General features: G+C 40.9%; 1 protein-coding gene across 3 annotated transcripts in view; it reads left to right on the top strand.

Annotated features, from left to right (window-relative positions):
* LOC142495195 (adipocyte plasma membrane-associated protein-like) overlaps positions 1-15586 on the top strand; it is a 16130-nt gene extending 544 nt beyond the window's left edge. The window contains exons 2-11 of one of the 3 annotated variants that reach the window (XM_075600344.1): positions 3085-3214; positions 4211-4300; positions 4940-5061; positions 7812-7910; positions 9337-9486; positions 11407-11519; positions 12356-12516; positions 13082-13277; positions 14718-14929; positions 15040-15586. In XM_075600344.1, the coding sequence (XP_075456459.1) occupies positions 3114-3214; positions 4211-4300; positions 4940-5061; positions 7812-7910; positions 9337-9486; positions 11407-11519; positions 12356-12516; positions 13082-13277; positions 14718-14924 (1239 nt within the window). In that variant the 5' untranslated portion in view covers positions 3085-3113 and the 3' untranslated portion in view covers positions 14925-14929; positions 15040-15586. Of the gene's footprint in view, positions 1-3084; positions 3215-4210; positions 4301-4939; positions 5062-7811; positions 7911-9336; positions 9487-11406; positions 11520-12355; positions 12517-13081; positions 13278-14717 lie in introns of all 3 variants that reach the window. The other 2 variants (XM_075600346.1, XM_075600345.1) reach the window with 2 other exon arrangements.
* The last annotated feature ends 1017 nt before the right edge of the window (positions 15587-16603 follow it).

The raw sequence follows: 16603 nt of genomic DNA on the forward strand, positions 1-16603 counted from the left end.
GTGTATGTATAGCTGTGTTCCTTACAGCTGGGTGCTGTGTATGTATAGCTGTGTTCCTTACAGCTGGGTGCTGTGTATGTACAGCTGTGTTCCTTACAGCTGGGTGCTGTGTATGTACAGCTGTGTTCCTTACAGCTGGGTGCTGTGTATGTACAGCTGTGTTCCTTACAGCTGGGTGCTGTGTATGTACAGCTGTGTTCCTTACAGCTGGGTGCTGTGTATGTACAGCTGTGTTCCTTACAGCTGGGTGCTGTGTATGTACAGCTGTGTTCCTTACAGCTGGGTGCTGTGTATGTACAGCTGTGTTCCTTACAGCTGGGTGCTGTGTATATATAGCTGTGTTCCTTACAGCTGGGTGCTGTGTATATATAGCTGTGTTCCTTACAGCTGGGTGCTGTGTATATATAGCTGTGTTCCTTACTGCTGGGTGCTGTGTATGTACAGCTGTGTTCCTTACAGCTGGGTGCTGTGTATGTACAGCTGTGTCCCTTACAGCTGGGTGCTGTGTATGTATAGCTGTGTTCCTTACAGCTGGGTGCTGTGTATATATAGCTGTGTTCCTTACAGCTGGGTGCTGTGTATGTATAGCTGTGTTCCTTACAGCTGGGTGCTGTGTATATATAGCTGTGTTCCTTACAGCTGGGTGCTGTGTATGTATAGCTGTGTTCCTTACAGCTGGGTGCTGTGTATGTACAGCTGTGTTCCTTACAGCTGGGTGCTGTGTATGTATAGCTGTGTTCCTTACAGCTGGGTGCTGTGTATGTACAGCTGTGTTCCTTACAGCTGGGTGCTGTGTATGTATAGCTGTGTTCCTTACAGCTGGGTGCTGTGTATGTATAGCTGTGTTCCTTACAGCTGGGTGCTGTGTATGTATAGCTGTGTTCCTTACAGCTGGGTGCTGTGTATGTATAGCTGTGTTCCTTACAGCTGGGTGCTGTGTATGTACAGCTGTGTTCCTTACAGCTGGGTGCTGTGTATGTACAGCTATCACTTTCACTCTGCCTGTTGCACTTCCTTGAGAAATGACCCTCTGTGAGGGCCGAAACGTTGGCGTAGGTGCCAGTACCTTAATACAGCTATTCCTGGTTTACATCTGTGTGCTGTCTCGTTCTTCCTGCCTTGCTGCTGCAAGGAACACCCCTCCAAAGTGTTTCCACCTGTGAGTAGGACCACCATATATGTAGGAATGTACCTACCTACCTTCCTGCATCCTGTAAAACAGGGGAGACACCTGATTTTGTTCAGTTTGGATGGGGTCGGGTAGCACCTGTACAGTAATTTATAACTGTTTTCTTTTATAATTCTATTCATGGAAACCGACGTTCTGGCCTTCCAAATTTCCCCCCAATATAGTCTCTTTTGTAATTTAAAGTGACTACAATAATAAACCTTTTGAATTGGAGCTGTGAAGCTTTAGGCTGCGCTTATAGTTCTGGCAACGGCGCACCGCGTCAAAACAAGATGATGTAATCCGTAGCGTGCGCCTACAGTGGGCACGACCGCGACCGCAACCAAAATCGCTGAAATCAATAGAATTTTATTTTTTCGGCGATCGCCGCGTGACGTCAGTGGCACGTGAGTGGTTCAGCCAACGTGGGCGAAACGCTCAAGGCCACGCCTCCACCACGCCCCCCTGTTGCCCTCTCGTCTCCTGCCCTATAAGCAGGAATCGCTATTACAACGGCGACGGATGACGTCACGCGGTCGCCGTAGCCAGGCTCTAAGGCAGCGAAGCTCAACTCAAGTCCTCAAGCCAACAGGTCAGGTTTTCAGGATATCCCAGCGGCTCCGTCGAAGACTGACCAGTTGGGGAGGTGGGTCTTGAGGACTGAGGTTGAGCACCTCTGCTCCGAGCCATTTTTAATATAACACATAATGTGTTAGGTGTTCTGTACATGCACCTGTGCGAAAGTGATTAGGTTAGGTCAAAGGAGTTGTGATACAATTAAAGGAGCAATCCCACAAAGTGGGCAAAAAAACGTTTATTCAACAATTTATTAATACAGTCGGCTTTCTGAGAAATTCCCCCTAAAATACATTTTATGTAAAAATAAGTCTGTTTCAATTTTCTCTGGGTCTATCTCATTGTAATGTAATCTGATAATTGTTCTTCCAACAAATTGTGCTTCCGTTATTAGTTAAACGAGAGTCTCTGGATGAACAACCTCCCAGCATATACAACAGTTTACAAAACGTGTTATCACAAAAGAGAGAAGTGATGACTGCATAAATACCCTACCGTATTTGTATACTGTGGAGAAATTAAAAGACAACGTTATTATTTAAAAAAAATAAATTTCTTTGATTTATAGAGAAAATTGTTTAAATTGACCACATTTACCCTATAGAACATGTTATTGCCATTGGTTCACTCTGGTCCTAGGAGGGATTAAATGTCATTACTTTCACGGGTACCATCAAATTCATTCATATCAGATTCTTCCTCAATCTTTTAGCTGTGTGGGTAATTATGGCATTACTGCTTCTAAAGTACAAATGGATATATTTTTATTTTTTTTCGTTTAATTCGAACATGGCAATGATCATGAAAGAGTTTTGAATAACACACTTATAAATCACACCGCTCACCAGAAGTAAATTGAAGAAATTGATGGGTTATGATGATGCCTAATTGCCAAGATTGACAATAGGTGCTACCTGTGTGCTGAGTTGATGTATTATCAAGGTAGAAGATAACTGGAATGGCCAATTAACCTCCAAAAGAAGCACACTTGGGGTGCGCACCAAGGCTATTAAAACGTAACATTTAATAGTTGTAAAATAATATATTTTACAACTAAAAAAGCTCGCAACACAGCGTAACGATCTAACGTCTTGCTTTAAGTGGACCATAGGTTCATTCCAATTCGATGTAGGGCTCGGAACCTAGGAAAGGCCTGACATTAAGATCAAGGTATGCACGTAGCATTGATTTCTAAACAATGGTGTGTACCCATTAACTATAGATATCTGTAATTTCTGTGATGTTATCCATGTTGTATCTATTCCTCTCCCCCAACTTACCTTTTCTCATTTCTGTTTCCCCTTCCCCTTTGAAAATAAAAAAACATTTGAGTCTAAAAGAAAACGAAAAGAGGCGTCTAAGAGGGGACATGATAACTATGTACAAAAACATCATGGGTCAATACAAGAAGCTTTCAAAAGAACTATTCATCCCAAGGACAGTACAAACGACTCAGGGTCATACCTTAAGGTTGGTGGAAAGGAGATTTCACCAGCAACAAAGGAAAGGGTTCTTTACAGTAAGGGCAGTTAAAATGTGGAATTCATTACCCATGGAGACGGTGGTGGCAGATACAATAGTTATCTTGAAAAAAAGGTTGGACATCTTAGGAGAGGTATACAGTATAGGGATATACAAATAAGTAAACATGGGAAGGATGTTGTTCCAGGGAGAAATCTGATGCCATTATTGGAGTCGGGAAGGAATTTGTTTCGCCCCTTATAAGACATAATTGGATAATGTTTCATCTAGGTTTATTTGTTTGCCTATCTCTGGATCTGTACTGTACTGTAAATACAAATATAGGTTACTATATATATATATATATAACTATCTTGTGCAGCAAACTCTCTCATGTCTTCACCCATATCTTTATTGGACCTCTGACAGGGACATGGTGGGATAAGGATAGGCAAATTTGTTCTACAAGGAACCCCCTTCTTCCCTCTTCAGACTGCTCATGAAAAGGAAAAACTTGCTTTGAATTGAACAGTTCCTCCTCATGAATCAATGGCAGTGACATGTTTAAGGGGTTAAATAAAAACTTTAATTTTAAATAATTATTGAAACATATAACGTTTATAAAGAGGAGACAGAGGTTTGATTTTCTGTAGTTACTGTTTACTGTGTGATATTGTACGTTCATCAAGGGTTAACACCGATAAACATCCCTTCTCTCCCCTGCCCGTTTTATTGGCTCTCTCACTGAACACTTGGTTGCCAAGAATTCCCCTATTCAGAAGCACTGATGAAAAGTAAATGTATCTTAATTTTCAATTAACAAAAGTAGCCAAATGTTGCTATAAGCATGGTTACGACCAATCCAAACCAAACAAAATGGAAGATTAAATCCCCCAGCTTCACAAGGGTCTAACAGAGGGCTGCAAAATGGCAAGGTTCACAAATGTAGGAGAAAGGTCTGCACATCTCGTAACTATGAATAATAGAACTATTTGTTTCTTTCAGGTATCTGAAGTGCGGATTCTCGGCTGCTGTACTTGCAGTTATTGTTGGCCTTTACCTTTTGCCATCTCCTATCGATCCAGAGCCGTTCACGTGAGTGCCCGTAACAAGTATGCCACTGGGAACATATTGTTTTATAGTGTTTCTAGTGTTCACCATACTGGTCACGCAAATAGGCAAATACACCCTCCCTCCAAGGCAGATACAGCTTGCTACTGAGGGAGGGCATGCAATCAAACTTAGCTTTTGCATGAGTGATCACGCACACGGTGCCCCCATGTCGGCAGGAGAGTCAAATCTTACGTACTTGGAGAGAACCTGTGAGGCAATCGATGTTGTCACAGAAACCTGTTTGCAGAGTTATGCAGCATACTGGTAACATAGAGATAATTATCATAAATGTGACCAACTCAGTGTGTTGCTGACAGATTATCCATTACATATTTGTAAGGAGGTGCAAATCAACAACATTCCCAGTCCAAGATGACCCTTGCTCAGGACGCGAAACGTTGGTTAAATTCATGCAAGTTATCACTATATTACCAGTGTGCCATCTACATACTGCTTTTGTCTTATTTTCATCTGTCATGGGGGTCAGTTATATGAAGATGTACACCGGCTCGTTTTTAGATTAGTTTGATTGTTTTATATCTTTGTTTTTGCCATGTTTTGGATTGATAGAAATCTGTTCCAGACCAAGTTGGATTTTATTGACCTATTTCATTTGTACAGATTTGGCAAACTGCCTCCATCGCTGGTGGGGCCATTGGCAATCAATAGAAAACTTCACCAAGGGAGTAGACTATTTTACGGACAGCTGAAAGGCCCCGAGTCACTTACAGTCGATAATGAAGGTAACTAAACGATCTCAATCATTTTATATTTTTTCACAATACATCTATGGACAAAAGTGGGATTCTACAAATGTACCTGGCACAACTTATGCACACACTGTAGCTTCTTCATATTAAGTAAGTGCCCAGGACATAATTGAAAACGAGAGGTAACTCTCAATGTATTACTTCCTGGTTAAACATTTGGTAAATAAATAAGTTAAAGAAGCAACCCACTGTATATATTTTTTCTTATAAAAAAAACATAAGCAGTCTCTCTTTCTGCTATAGTACTCTGGAGATAACACGTTGTATGTTTTAGGGAAATAATGTAGGTACTGCCATTCCAGATTTACTAGGTTAGCATTTTTGATTCCGGTAACATACGTGGAATGCCCCTATGGAGCAGGACTGATACTGACAGTCACTCTTTGTTTATCAGAGAAGGCCAAAAATGAAGGACGCTCTCAACAGAGCAGACGGGTTTCAAAGTAATTACAGGTGGCGTTACATTTAAGGCTGGTCTGTTAAAATGTGATTTAAACGCATATTAGTATTGCTGTTTTAAAGGTGTTGCCATGATTTGGACCAAAGTGAATCAATAACAGTGCAAATGTCAATGGGTGGCCGATGCCTTTTTTTTCAAAATCTGCCATGCATTTTGAAGTTACTTTGAATGCCTGAGTACTTATCTACGGTAGTGCCTCAGAATGCGGGGGGTTATTTTTTTATCTTGTTTCCTAAATAGTCAAAATCATGTATGTTCCCTCCAAGTCATGTGGTCAAACAGAGGAGGGAGCCTAAAAAAAAGGTAAACATTTCCCAGACAAATTTCAGTGATTTACATATTTTTATACTTGATTTTTTTTTTTAAAGCCATTACTGGTCAAGATTTAACTCTTTAAAGCTTTCACTGTCATTAGTTCACTTTTGTGCCTACGTGAACCTGACTACAAAAGAAAGTATTTATTTAAACCTAGTTAGGAGTTTCACGCTTCTAGTTTAAAGCAGCAATTTTTATTGAAGTCGAACCTGGTGGGTCCTCAGGAGCTAAATGGTGATATTTTTAGCACTGGAGACCCATTGGTTCCCGATATACTCACCGGCAGTGCCGGACTTACGCATAAGCTGACTAAGCTACAACTCGAGGCCTCACAAATAGAAAACTATGTGTACATTTCAAGTTTTAAAATCATAAGATATGGGGAAAAGAAGATTCTCTATAAATATGGACATTTTTGTTTAAATATGACCCTAAGCATCATGTGCATCAAAGTGACAAACTTCGTGGCTTATCATTTGAAGACATCATCAATGACTTTGCTCTCCAAACATGAAAGAAAATGTTTTAATATTAAAATGAATGTGATGTGCAAACTGAAAGCTGGTATAATGCTTTCATTCGTTTCAGTTTCATCTTTATATTTTCAATGGTCCCTCCAGTCAGAATAATAAATATTTCTAATTTTTGGGGCCTGTTAAACTTGGCATAACTTAGGGTCTCAGAAGGCCCTGCTTACCAGTTTGTGTTGACTTGTTATGTTGGAGCCAAAACACCAGCAACTAAACCGGTTGTTTCTTGAGAAATGTGGACGGGGTTCCCAGAGTGAAAAATAGTACGGTTCAGCTCGGAAAGACCCCCTGGGTTTGAATTCTGGAAAGAAAACCATTGGTACATTCCAGATTGCTTCACAGCTGCTTGTATTTGCAAAGTGTCTCGGGTAATGGAATGTCCAAATGTTTACTTCATATCACAGTTTCCTTGATAGCTGAAATAGTGCAGATGCCAATCATAGTGTGCATATTATATTTCATTACAGTGCTGTACTATTCTCAAGAAAGCTATGCAAATATTGCCAATACTTAATTGCATGTCCTTTAAAAGGGACAGATCCACACATAGCAGGTCAAATGCAATAAAAAACCCATAGTATAATCGTCTAACCTTGTGTTTTCCAAATATCAGTGTAGAGGGACAAAAGAAAGAGAGAGAACATGAAAATATATTATTTTCTGAACATACCTAAAAATACGATTTGGTGTGAACGTGATGGCTGTGCAGATTTTGCATGCATCGGTGCTGCTGCTTAAAAAAACGATATAAATAAAATACATAGCTTTTCGTGTGTTTGTTTAGAAGTATCAGTTGTTGGTATACTGTGCATCATAGAAACAGAGAAGCACCCCCACATCTAACATGTTTCAGTCTCACATATTGTGCAGTGTTTAAGTGGTAGATATCTATATCGTGGCTGTGGACACTGGACATACAGTTGAGCACTATATAGTCATTTCTTGCTTCCTATCTTTTCCGGGATATCCCTAAATCTGAAGACCTGTTCCATTAAACAGCTGGTGCAGCCAAGCCTAAGTGAGGTATGAAAGTATAGGATAATGAACCCACGCAAGGCCAGGGCAGTGGCCGGCAGTGATAGGTGTAGTCACAATTCTGGACAGGTATGTCTGAGAACCAGTAAAGATAGGCGACACTGACGAGAGAAAAATAAGGCACTAAAAATGTCGTCAGGACAAGTATTCAAAAGTGAATTTAAAGTAGTTTCCCTTGAATGAGTTTAAAGAAACAAAAAGTTGTCACAGTAGATTAACCTAATTTGCTTCAGAAGAGCCAGCAATGCGTTGCAAAGCAGGTCTTTCCGGCATCCTGGTAAAGCTATCCCTGTCATTAGTTAGTCTGGTTCCAACAGGAGCTGCTATTCACTTTTGTTCCCCTCTCTTACCCCAACATATGTATGTGTGTGTGTTTTCTGTAGGAAACCTTTACACTGGCACTGTGGATGGGAAGCTGTGGGGGATCCGTGGAGAGCAGTTATTCTTCATAACTCAGATAGGGCAAAATGTGTCGGAGTGCGGTGAGTTAAGATCCAGCAGATTCTTCCGTTCTGAAGAACCGACTCCTGTTCATTGTGGTGTTGTGTCCATTCCTGTAAAGTAGAAGGGGAGAAGTGTTCAAACTGAACTAGAATCCAGTGCAAGGTGCTGTAATGTGGCGTTTCAATCCCTATTTCTTGGCAGAGCTCTTTGGCCATTGATGGGTTTGGGCTGATGTTTGGCAGTTTTAGTGAGAGTCCCAAATCACAAATGGATTTATTTCATGAGTCAGTATACAAAGCCTTACATTTGGCATGGTACAGATGATTCCAGAACAGGGTTGTAGTATGATTTTGTGACCTAATGATCAACCAAAGTTTCATGTGTAATTTAAAGACCTACCCACACATTTCCTAACGTTGGCCATGCACATGGGAGACCCATAACTTTTGACATTCGCAACACATTGACAAAATTTCCTGCCATCTGAATAGTTTTGAATGTCGAATGGCCCTTTAAATATGGGTCTTTTTGATGACAAAGTTTTGTGAATTTTAAAGAAACACATGAAAAATGTTGCAAACTGAACTCTGAGATATTGGCAAATTTCTGTGCTTTGAGGATTTGGAGTCAATTTACTGAAATTGTCATTTGAAATAGCGGGTATATAGCTTATCAAGCTGTAATAAGTATTTGTATGTATGATGCGCTTCTTTCAAGTATGCCAGTATATCTTGATTTATATAGCTTGAGCAGAACGCAAGATGCGGGATGGTGCATAGTATGAAATTAGGGCTGATATGTAAGGAGGGGCAGAACAGTGTAAAGCTTTAAAAGAGAGCAGGAGAATTTTGTAAGTGATACATAGTTTAATAGCAAGCCAGGATAGGGATTTCAGCGGGAAAGACGCTGAGACAGATTTAGGAGACAGTAAAGTGATTCTAGCAGCACTGTTTAAAAAGTATTATATGGGAGACGGGTGAGATCATCACCTGTCAAAAATACTTGACCTGTGTACCAGCAGCAACCTCTGAGGTATCCATAGCAGCATGTTTTTATATGTGCATGTATCTTATTTCTTATTTTGTAAATTGTTTTTTAATGCCTTTATTTTTTTACCCTGATCCCATATATTATTGTGATGGTCTCTTTCGGGTTTGCTAAATATGAATGTCAATTTATACACTCATCGGCATTATTGATTTTCTAAGACTTGGGTTGAAACTCAATCATGACAACTGCAACTTTGAAATCACTGCCGTATTTATTACCGAGTTCTTCATGATCTCCTTACTATTCTATATTCTGAGGTTATTTGTCATTTGTTCCTGTCTGGGCATGCTTTAAATCTGAAAAGCTACTGAACATAAATTAGATTGTGAAACAATAATGGTAGTTGGAGAGTATAATGATGAGGGTTACTACTTTTATAAGACAAAATGTCTTGATTGTTATTTTCTGTCTCAGGTACTCCTGAGTATGAACCCATCTGTGGTCGGCCGCATGGTGTCCGAATAGATGGCGCTGGATATCTGATTGTGGCTGACTCGTATTTTGGATTGTATAGAGTGGACCCACAGACTGGAGAGAAAACCCTCCTTATTTCCAATGAAGAAGGTGAAAAAGTATAGGGTGCTTTAGTAGCCAATGGGGTGCCTATAAATATTAAGCTGCCCAGGGCAACTAGACATTTGGGACCTCTGTCCACCTCCATGTCTTATATTCCTTTCTTTGTTCCTTTTGGAAAAACAGGTTTCTCTTTGTATGCCAGAATAGGGATAGGTGTGGTGCACAAATAATCAGACATGGTTCCGTCTGCAAAGCATATATGGCATAAGTGTCCAGATAGTAATGGAATGTCCACAAGGTAATAGCAGAAGAAAACTGGGAGGGATATGTGCCTAGTGGTGTCCACGTGACAACAACACAGATTGACACATTAATAAACACCCAACCAGTATAAATGCATAAGACAATGTCCAGTGTATACAGGAAACATAACAGGGCACTGCGGCCCTTTACCTGTATACTCCCAGGGACAATCCAGATATCTGCGACGTGCAATCCATCCAGTCAGGAAATCCAAGAAGCAGCAAGTGAAGACAGAGCACAGTCAGCGGGATCCAACTTCCAACTTTGAAAAGAGGAAAAATATCCAGGCAACTCCAAAGTAGCAATAATAGATCAACATTTATTGCAGGCTAATAAACAACGAATGGACTACTTGAACGCACCTACGCGTTTCATGCAACAGCACTTTCAGTAGTCCAGGCATACTGCGCTATGTTGTGCTTTTTTTCTAACCTTCATTAGGGGGATTATTGAGAAGCGGAGCGGACAAGAAAGTTGTCACCATCTCTCATCAAGAAACTGGACAATATAAGAACTGTGTACCACATGGACTAAGTGTCTTTTTCAGCGCCAGCTATCCTTCTTTTCCATTACCATTTGTTCAACACAAGTTGCGGAGATAACTTGTACTGTGGGAAACCTCGGCAGCTACCAATCACAGCACAATCACAATTGTAATATTGTATGTATTTATTTAACACTGTAATAGTTTAACACTAGCAGCAAATAGGTCAAGCGCTGACGTATTCAGGGTTTAGTTAGTTTTTCGCACGTTGTTTCAAAGTTGAAAGTTGGATCCCGCTGGCTGTGCTCTGTCTTCACTTGCTGCTTCTTCTCTTTGTATGCAGCGATCAAAACTAAGCTCTGGGCCTCTATAATTACTATAAATCGGCAGGTAAAAATAAAGTCAGGCGACTGGATAAAGAGGATTCCTGCCTGATCCTTGAGTAAACATACATTAAATTCTCAGACGCGCCTGGCATTCTTTCTTTTAATATGCCATACACCAATAAATCATTTATTTTGCTTATTAAATGAATTCCATAAATGGTATATTAATCTCTCTAACTGGCCTGGTATTCTTCCTTTTCAATTTGTCCTTGTTCGGGTATTTTATGTTACCATAACCCCATTACTTTGTAGCAACAGTGAACTTAGACCTTCGATCAATATTGTACGGCAGGTACAGAAGCCTGTGTGACTGCTTTTGGATTTTAAGATATCAACTGGACCCGTGACATCTCCATTTAAGGTCTTTATTCAGTGTGCTGTGAAGCCACTTGTCCATGTCAGCGAAAGCTCTGAGATCAATACAGATGAATGGAGTTTTCAAGGCTACCCATAGAAACATAGAATTGGAAGGCACAAAAGAACCACTTCGGCTGCTTAGTATTCCCATCTGCTGTAAAACCTTACACTCTATTCCATCCTTGGCTTTCTTATATATTTAGGATAGTTTGATTTAATATGGGGCCTTAAAATCTTGCTATACCTTCTGCATTGCTATGAAGTATACTACACTGTGATGCTATTCTCCCAAACACAAAAGGACTTCACATTAATTTGTGTAAAACAAGATAAGGTTATCCTTAAACAGCATCACAACAAGGATCTTACGCATGTTAGTCCAGGACTGCTTCCCCGTATTATTTTCCCTTCATTGTATTGGTCTTTTTTGCTTGACAGGAGTGGATGGAATTCCTTTCCGATTCCTGAATGGACTGGAGCTGTCCCGTAATGGGACCATTTATTTCACGGACTCCAGCAGTAAATGGGGGCGGCAACACCACAGATATGAGGTAACATGAAGTGCGCGGCTGGAATATGTGACTGAGCACTAACGGTTATTGCTGGAATTGACCCAAGGGGACTAATTCAGCGATTTTCAGGCAGTCTGATCCCAAGAAACATGTTAAACTTCTTGTGACCTGTATAGAGTTCTGTGGTAATGGGGTATTTAACCATGAAACAAGCCTAGCATGAATAGATTGCACCGGTGCATTATGTTCTAAAACCAATTTAGAGCCAGTGTTGATAAATAATATGATAAAGGCACTTGTGTTTATAAAATGTAAAAAATATTACTTTATGGCTATAATATTTAGACACACGTGAATCATATCAATAGGTTCAGGTGAGTTTGCTGAATGTAACAGAACTCATTTGACCGGCTTGCTCCTAAGTTTGAGTGACACATGGCCAGTCCTAAACCTCCAGTGTTTGGCCTTATTGCAGCCATCTCCTTGCAAAGATTACAAACATCTATGTTATTCTTCAGAATAGACGTCATCCCATGATATCCTATTTTTAATAAAACTCTCCAGCTAAGTGGTGACCTGTTTGTCACCTCTCTGTGATGCACAGGGGATATTTCAAGAATGTAAGGATTTCTTTGAGGCTTACAGCACAGGATCTGGTGATCGTTTACAGCCTTCTAAACTATATAGATTTCACTTTTAGTGTGCCATTAGTGATAGCACCCAATTAAGCCCTCTTTGTAGAGACACAGAAAGGGTCTTGACCTGTCATAAAAACAATCTCTTTGTATTTGTAAGTCAAACTGTAGCCACATTAACCCCTGCAGTACCAGATTGATTAAAATACTTAATATCCCCTGCCATTTTTATTACAACAGGTATTAGAAACAAATCACCTGGGGCGACTCCTGCAGTATGATCCTGTGACACAAAGGGCAGAGAATTTGCTGGATGGTCTGTACATGGCTAACGGACTCGCACTGTCTCCTGAGGAGGATTATATCTTGATAGCCGAGACAAGCATCTGTAGAATCTTACGGTACAGAGTAATGTTTAACTTAGAGGGGCACTTTCTTAGTGTATACATTGCAGACAGTAAAAAGCAGATATCAAGACATTGAGAAATAGGAACCCTAAGCAGGCCAGCTTATAGAAAGCAACTGTTTCATTCTGAAGACCTCCTATAGGCTCTCAAACTAGGTGCAATGTTATTAACTTGGTTGTACATGGTGCTAACTGCAGAATTGTATTGCAAATATATACTAATGGTTCAAATATAAATAAAATTAAGTCCACTGCAGGGATAATAACTTTAATCATAGTAATGAACCTTGTATTATGTAATGCTGACACAGCAATGTGCATACAATTTATGCAGTCCCAAAAAGTTACGTCAGATTTTTGGTTCTGGGGGAGATTAAGTGACATGGCCATAGTTACAAAGAGAGCTGATAATGGGATTTAAACCGGGTTCATCACCTTCTAAAGCAGTGTTCATCTAACTAAACTACCTTTTCAGCCCTAAATATGACATTAACAATGTGAAGAGCACACATTGAATGTCGAAACGTAGTTGTCAGTGTATCTCTGTGCTTTTCCGATAGGTATTGGTTGACTGGCAGTAAAGCAGGAGTGAAAGAAGTGTTTGTGGATAATATGCCAGGCTATCCAGATAACATCCGAATCTCAACCGTGGGCACATACAGAGTTGGCTTTTCTACTACACGGTTCCCTGGTTTCTTCACTCCATTTCTCGATGCCATCGCACCTTATCCTGCACTGAAGAGATTTATTGTAAAGGTACAGTAGGTACTTCCATTTCTGAACATTAACCACATCATTCAGCCAGTTTATCATCACTGTACGATGTCCATCCAAATAAGGATTTCAAAGTTGGATGTCTGCTGTAATCTGGATCTTTCTTTCTGTATTGTGGTTACTGCATGGAGGAACTTTAGCAAATTTGAGCTTTTTACAGCAACCAGACCCATTATTAAACTCAGCTCAGATGGACATTTCAGGGTAATTGGCAGCCTCGCGACATGTTGCATGCTAGAAATATAACCTATGCCTGATGTTGTGCACAGTCTAAAAGTGTCATAATAACTTTTCCCTATTTATTAAAAGTTTACTAATAATTTCTTTAAAAAAAGGAAATGTCGCAAAAGAAAAACAATGTGCCAACTGTTGACTATTAAGTAGTAGCTTTTCTGGGGAATCGCATCTTCAAAATATAAATAGCAAACCCTTCCACCAGAGTGCCATGTACATTGTAATCTCTTATGTAGAGATTTCATGGTCACCACCACCCACCCACATCAGAAACAGAACCGGAAGTCCTCTCCTTCCATTCTGATCAGATCAGAGAGAGCTGTGGATGTGGTCTCTCCTAGGCACAAGCAAAAATGTGATGACATTCACTAAACTAAATCAGGGCTGGTCTTGTGATGTCCAGTGAATGTCAGTAGGGCTCTGTAAAGGCAAATCATCAATCTGTTGGCAATTTAATACACATCTCTATCATGTCAAGGGGCGGTAGAATATCAATGAGAGCTGCATAGTAGATGAGTGTTTTGTAGTTTTGCCTTTTTCATTCAATATCGCCCCAAAAAGGTGGTGCGGAGTTCTTCATTTTGTTGTTGACTTTAATGTCATCAGAGACTAGATTGCATAGAGAGCAGTTTGGGGTTTATTTGAGGTGTTTTCCCCCTCTCATAATGGGAGTATGATGTCCTCACCCTGAAGCACCAGCTCCCAAGCACCAAATGAGTCAGCGTTCTCCCCCTCCCATAGCCAGCTGCACACGAGGATGATAGCCAGAGAGAAAAGTGTGACGTAAACTTCCTACTGTGTTTTTTCCAAATCGTATTTTGTCCAGAACTCCATTTGTTACTGGGCTAAAGGAGACACCAAGTGGCTGAAGAGAACACTCCAATATACAATGCCACATCAAAACATAGACAATGCCAGTATGTCAATGCTACTTTTCATCTATTAGATTGCCCAGTTGTCTTCAGCTTTAGTGCTGAAGGCCCATCACGTCTGGTGAGTTTTTGAGAGTTGTATATACCATATGTACGGTGTGCATAATCGTTCAGTGTTCTTAGACAAAACCGAACTGAGTGTGAGTACACGGTAGTCAAAATGATTCTTGTACTTTTTGCCGACCTACTTATAGATCCCTTTCAGTTTTTGGTTTTATAAGATGTAACTGATGTCTGATTTCCTCTACATTGGCAGGTTACTCCGTTGTCCTTTTACAGCATTCTTCTGAGAAAACACGGCTTGTTTCTGGAAGTAAGTGACAGAGGAGAAATTCTGGGCAGTTTCCATGACCCTGATGGGAGTGTTACGTGGGCGATTAGTGATGTGTTTGAGCACCAAGGAAAGCTGTATCTGGGTAACACTGACTTGCCGTTTCTTGTGGTTTTGGATAAAGAACAATAACTGTTCTCATGGTTAACATGGGGTATGTTCCCAGCACACACAGAGAATATGATTGTAATAAACGATCAAATAATGACAATTACAATCGTATTCTCGTTGTGTGCTGGGAACATACCCCATGTCCTACACTGTAATTTTGCAGGAAATAAGGGCTCCTCCTTGTTCTTGTGCACCACTTCTGTATTAACCGGTTTATATGCTTCAATTTAGGTGCTGCTAAAAACCTTATACTTTCTGTTCTCATTGTTCATTTCCTCTTTTTAGTCAACAATGGAAATTTGTATATTTATAAGCTCATGTGAGTGTTAAATTGTATATTTTGTCCTTTTAGTTTTTGTCTCACAATACTGAATTAGTTGGAGGTGTTACAATGTTAGCCGGTCAAAATAAAGTTTCAAATTGCTATTACATTACTATGTTTTCAGGTTCAGTTGCGGGCAGTACTTTTATTTTATCTTATGTTTTAGGCAAATAAAACTGGTACTGTGTTAGCCAATCACAGACAAAAATGGAAAAATGATAATTTTTAACAGTGTTGGATAATTTATATATATATTTTATGTGCTTACCACATTTAAATGTTTTTTTTATATATAGCTCAGAAAGTTCTGTATTTGTTTAAAAATAAATTAATGACAATGAAATAAAATGTTTGAAACTCATCAATATGTCTGCGAATCTGATACAATCAGACCTGAGAATACAAACACAGCAAGCAACCTCCAGGAGTCGAAGTGGCTTAAATACAGTAGGACAGCGTTTCCCAAATGGTGGGTCGCGACCCGGCACCGGGTCACGGAAGCAAAATTGCCGGGTCGCAGCGAGGCTGGCCGCACGGCGGCCCCCCCTCCCTCCTTGCGGCGTCCACCCCTCCCTCCTTGCGGCGGCCCGAGGTGAGGTGCGGGACGGTGCTGAAGTGGTGCAGGCTGCTATCGCTGGGGTGTCAACGGGGATTCGCTGACTCGGGCTCCAACTGCAGCCCCTCATCATGATGTTGCCGCCCATGACATGCTCCGCCCCCCACAGGACAGGATGCCCGGCATGAGGTAGGAAGTGGTGCGGGGGCGCACCTGTGCCTCCGTTCCTGGCGCTCCCTTCCCCTCAGTCCCCTTGGTGCGGGAGATAGGCGCAGTGGTGGCTGTGCGGTCGCTGGCGGGCAGAGGGAGGCGTGGAGCCGCCTGCTCTGATCACTTGGCCTTTCCTCTCTCCCCACCCCTCCAGTCACTCACATCCGTCGCTGCCTCTGTAATAAATTGTGTGTGTGTATATAGGGGAGTGTGTGTGTGTGTAGGGCGGTGTGTGTGTATCAGTGGCTGTGTGTGTGTATAGGGGAGTGTGTGTGTATAGGGGAGAGAGTGTGTGTGTGTGTGTGTGTGTGGGAGAGAGAGTGTGTGTGCATCAGTGGGTGCGTGCGTGTGTATATATAAGGGAGAGAGTGTGTGTAGAGTGTGTGTGTGTGTGTAGGGGAAAGAGAGAGAGTATGTATCAGTGTGTGTATAGGTGAGTGTATCAGTGGCTGCGTGTGTGTGTATAGGGGAGAGATAGTGTGTGTGTATATATAGGGGAGTGTTTGTATATCAGTGGCTGTATGTGTGTATGGGGGAGAGAGTGGGTGTATGTATCTGTGTGTGTGTATCTGTGTGTGTGTGTGTGTATCTGTGTATCTGTGTGTGTGTGTA

This window comes from Ascaphus truei, chromosome 5, assembly GCF_040206685.1.
Source record: "Ascaphus truei isolate aAscTru1 chromosome 5, aAscTru1.hap1, whole genome shotgun sequence".
NCBI classification, from domain to species: Eukaryota; Metazoa; Chordata; class Amphibia; order Anura; family Ascaphidae; genus Ascaphus; species Ascaphus truei.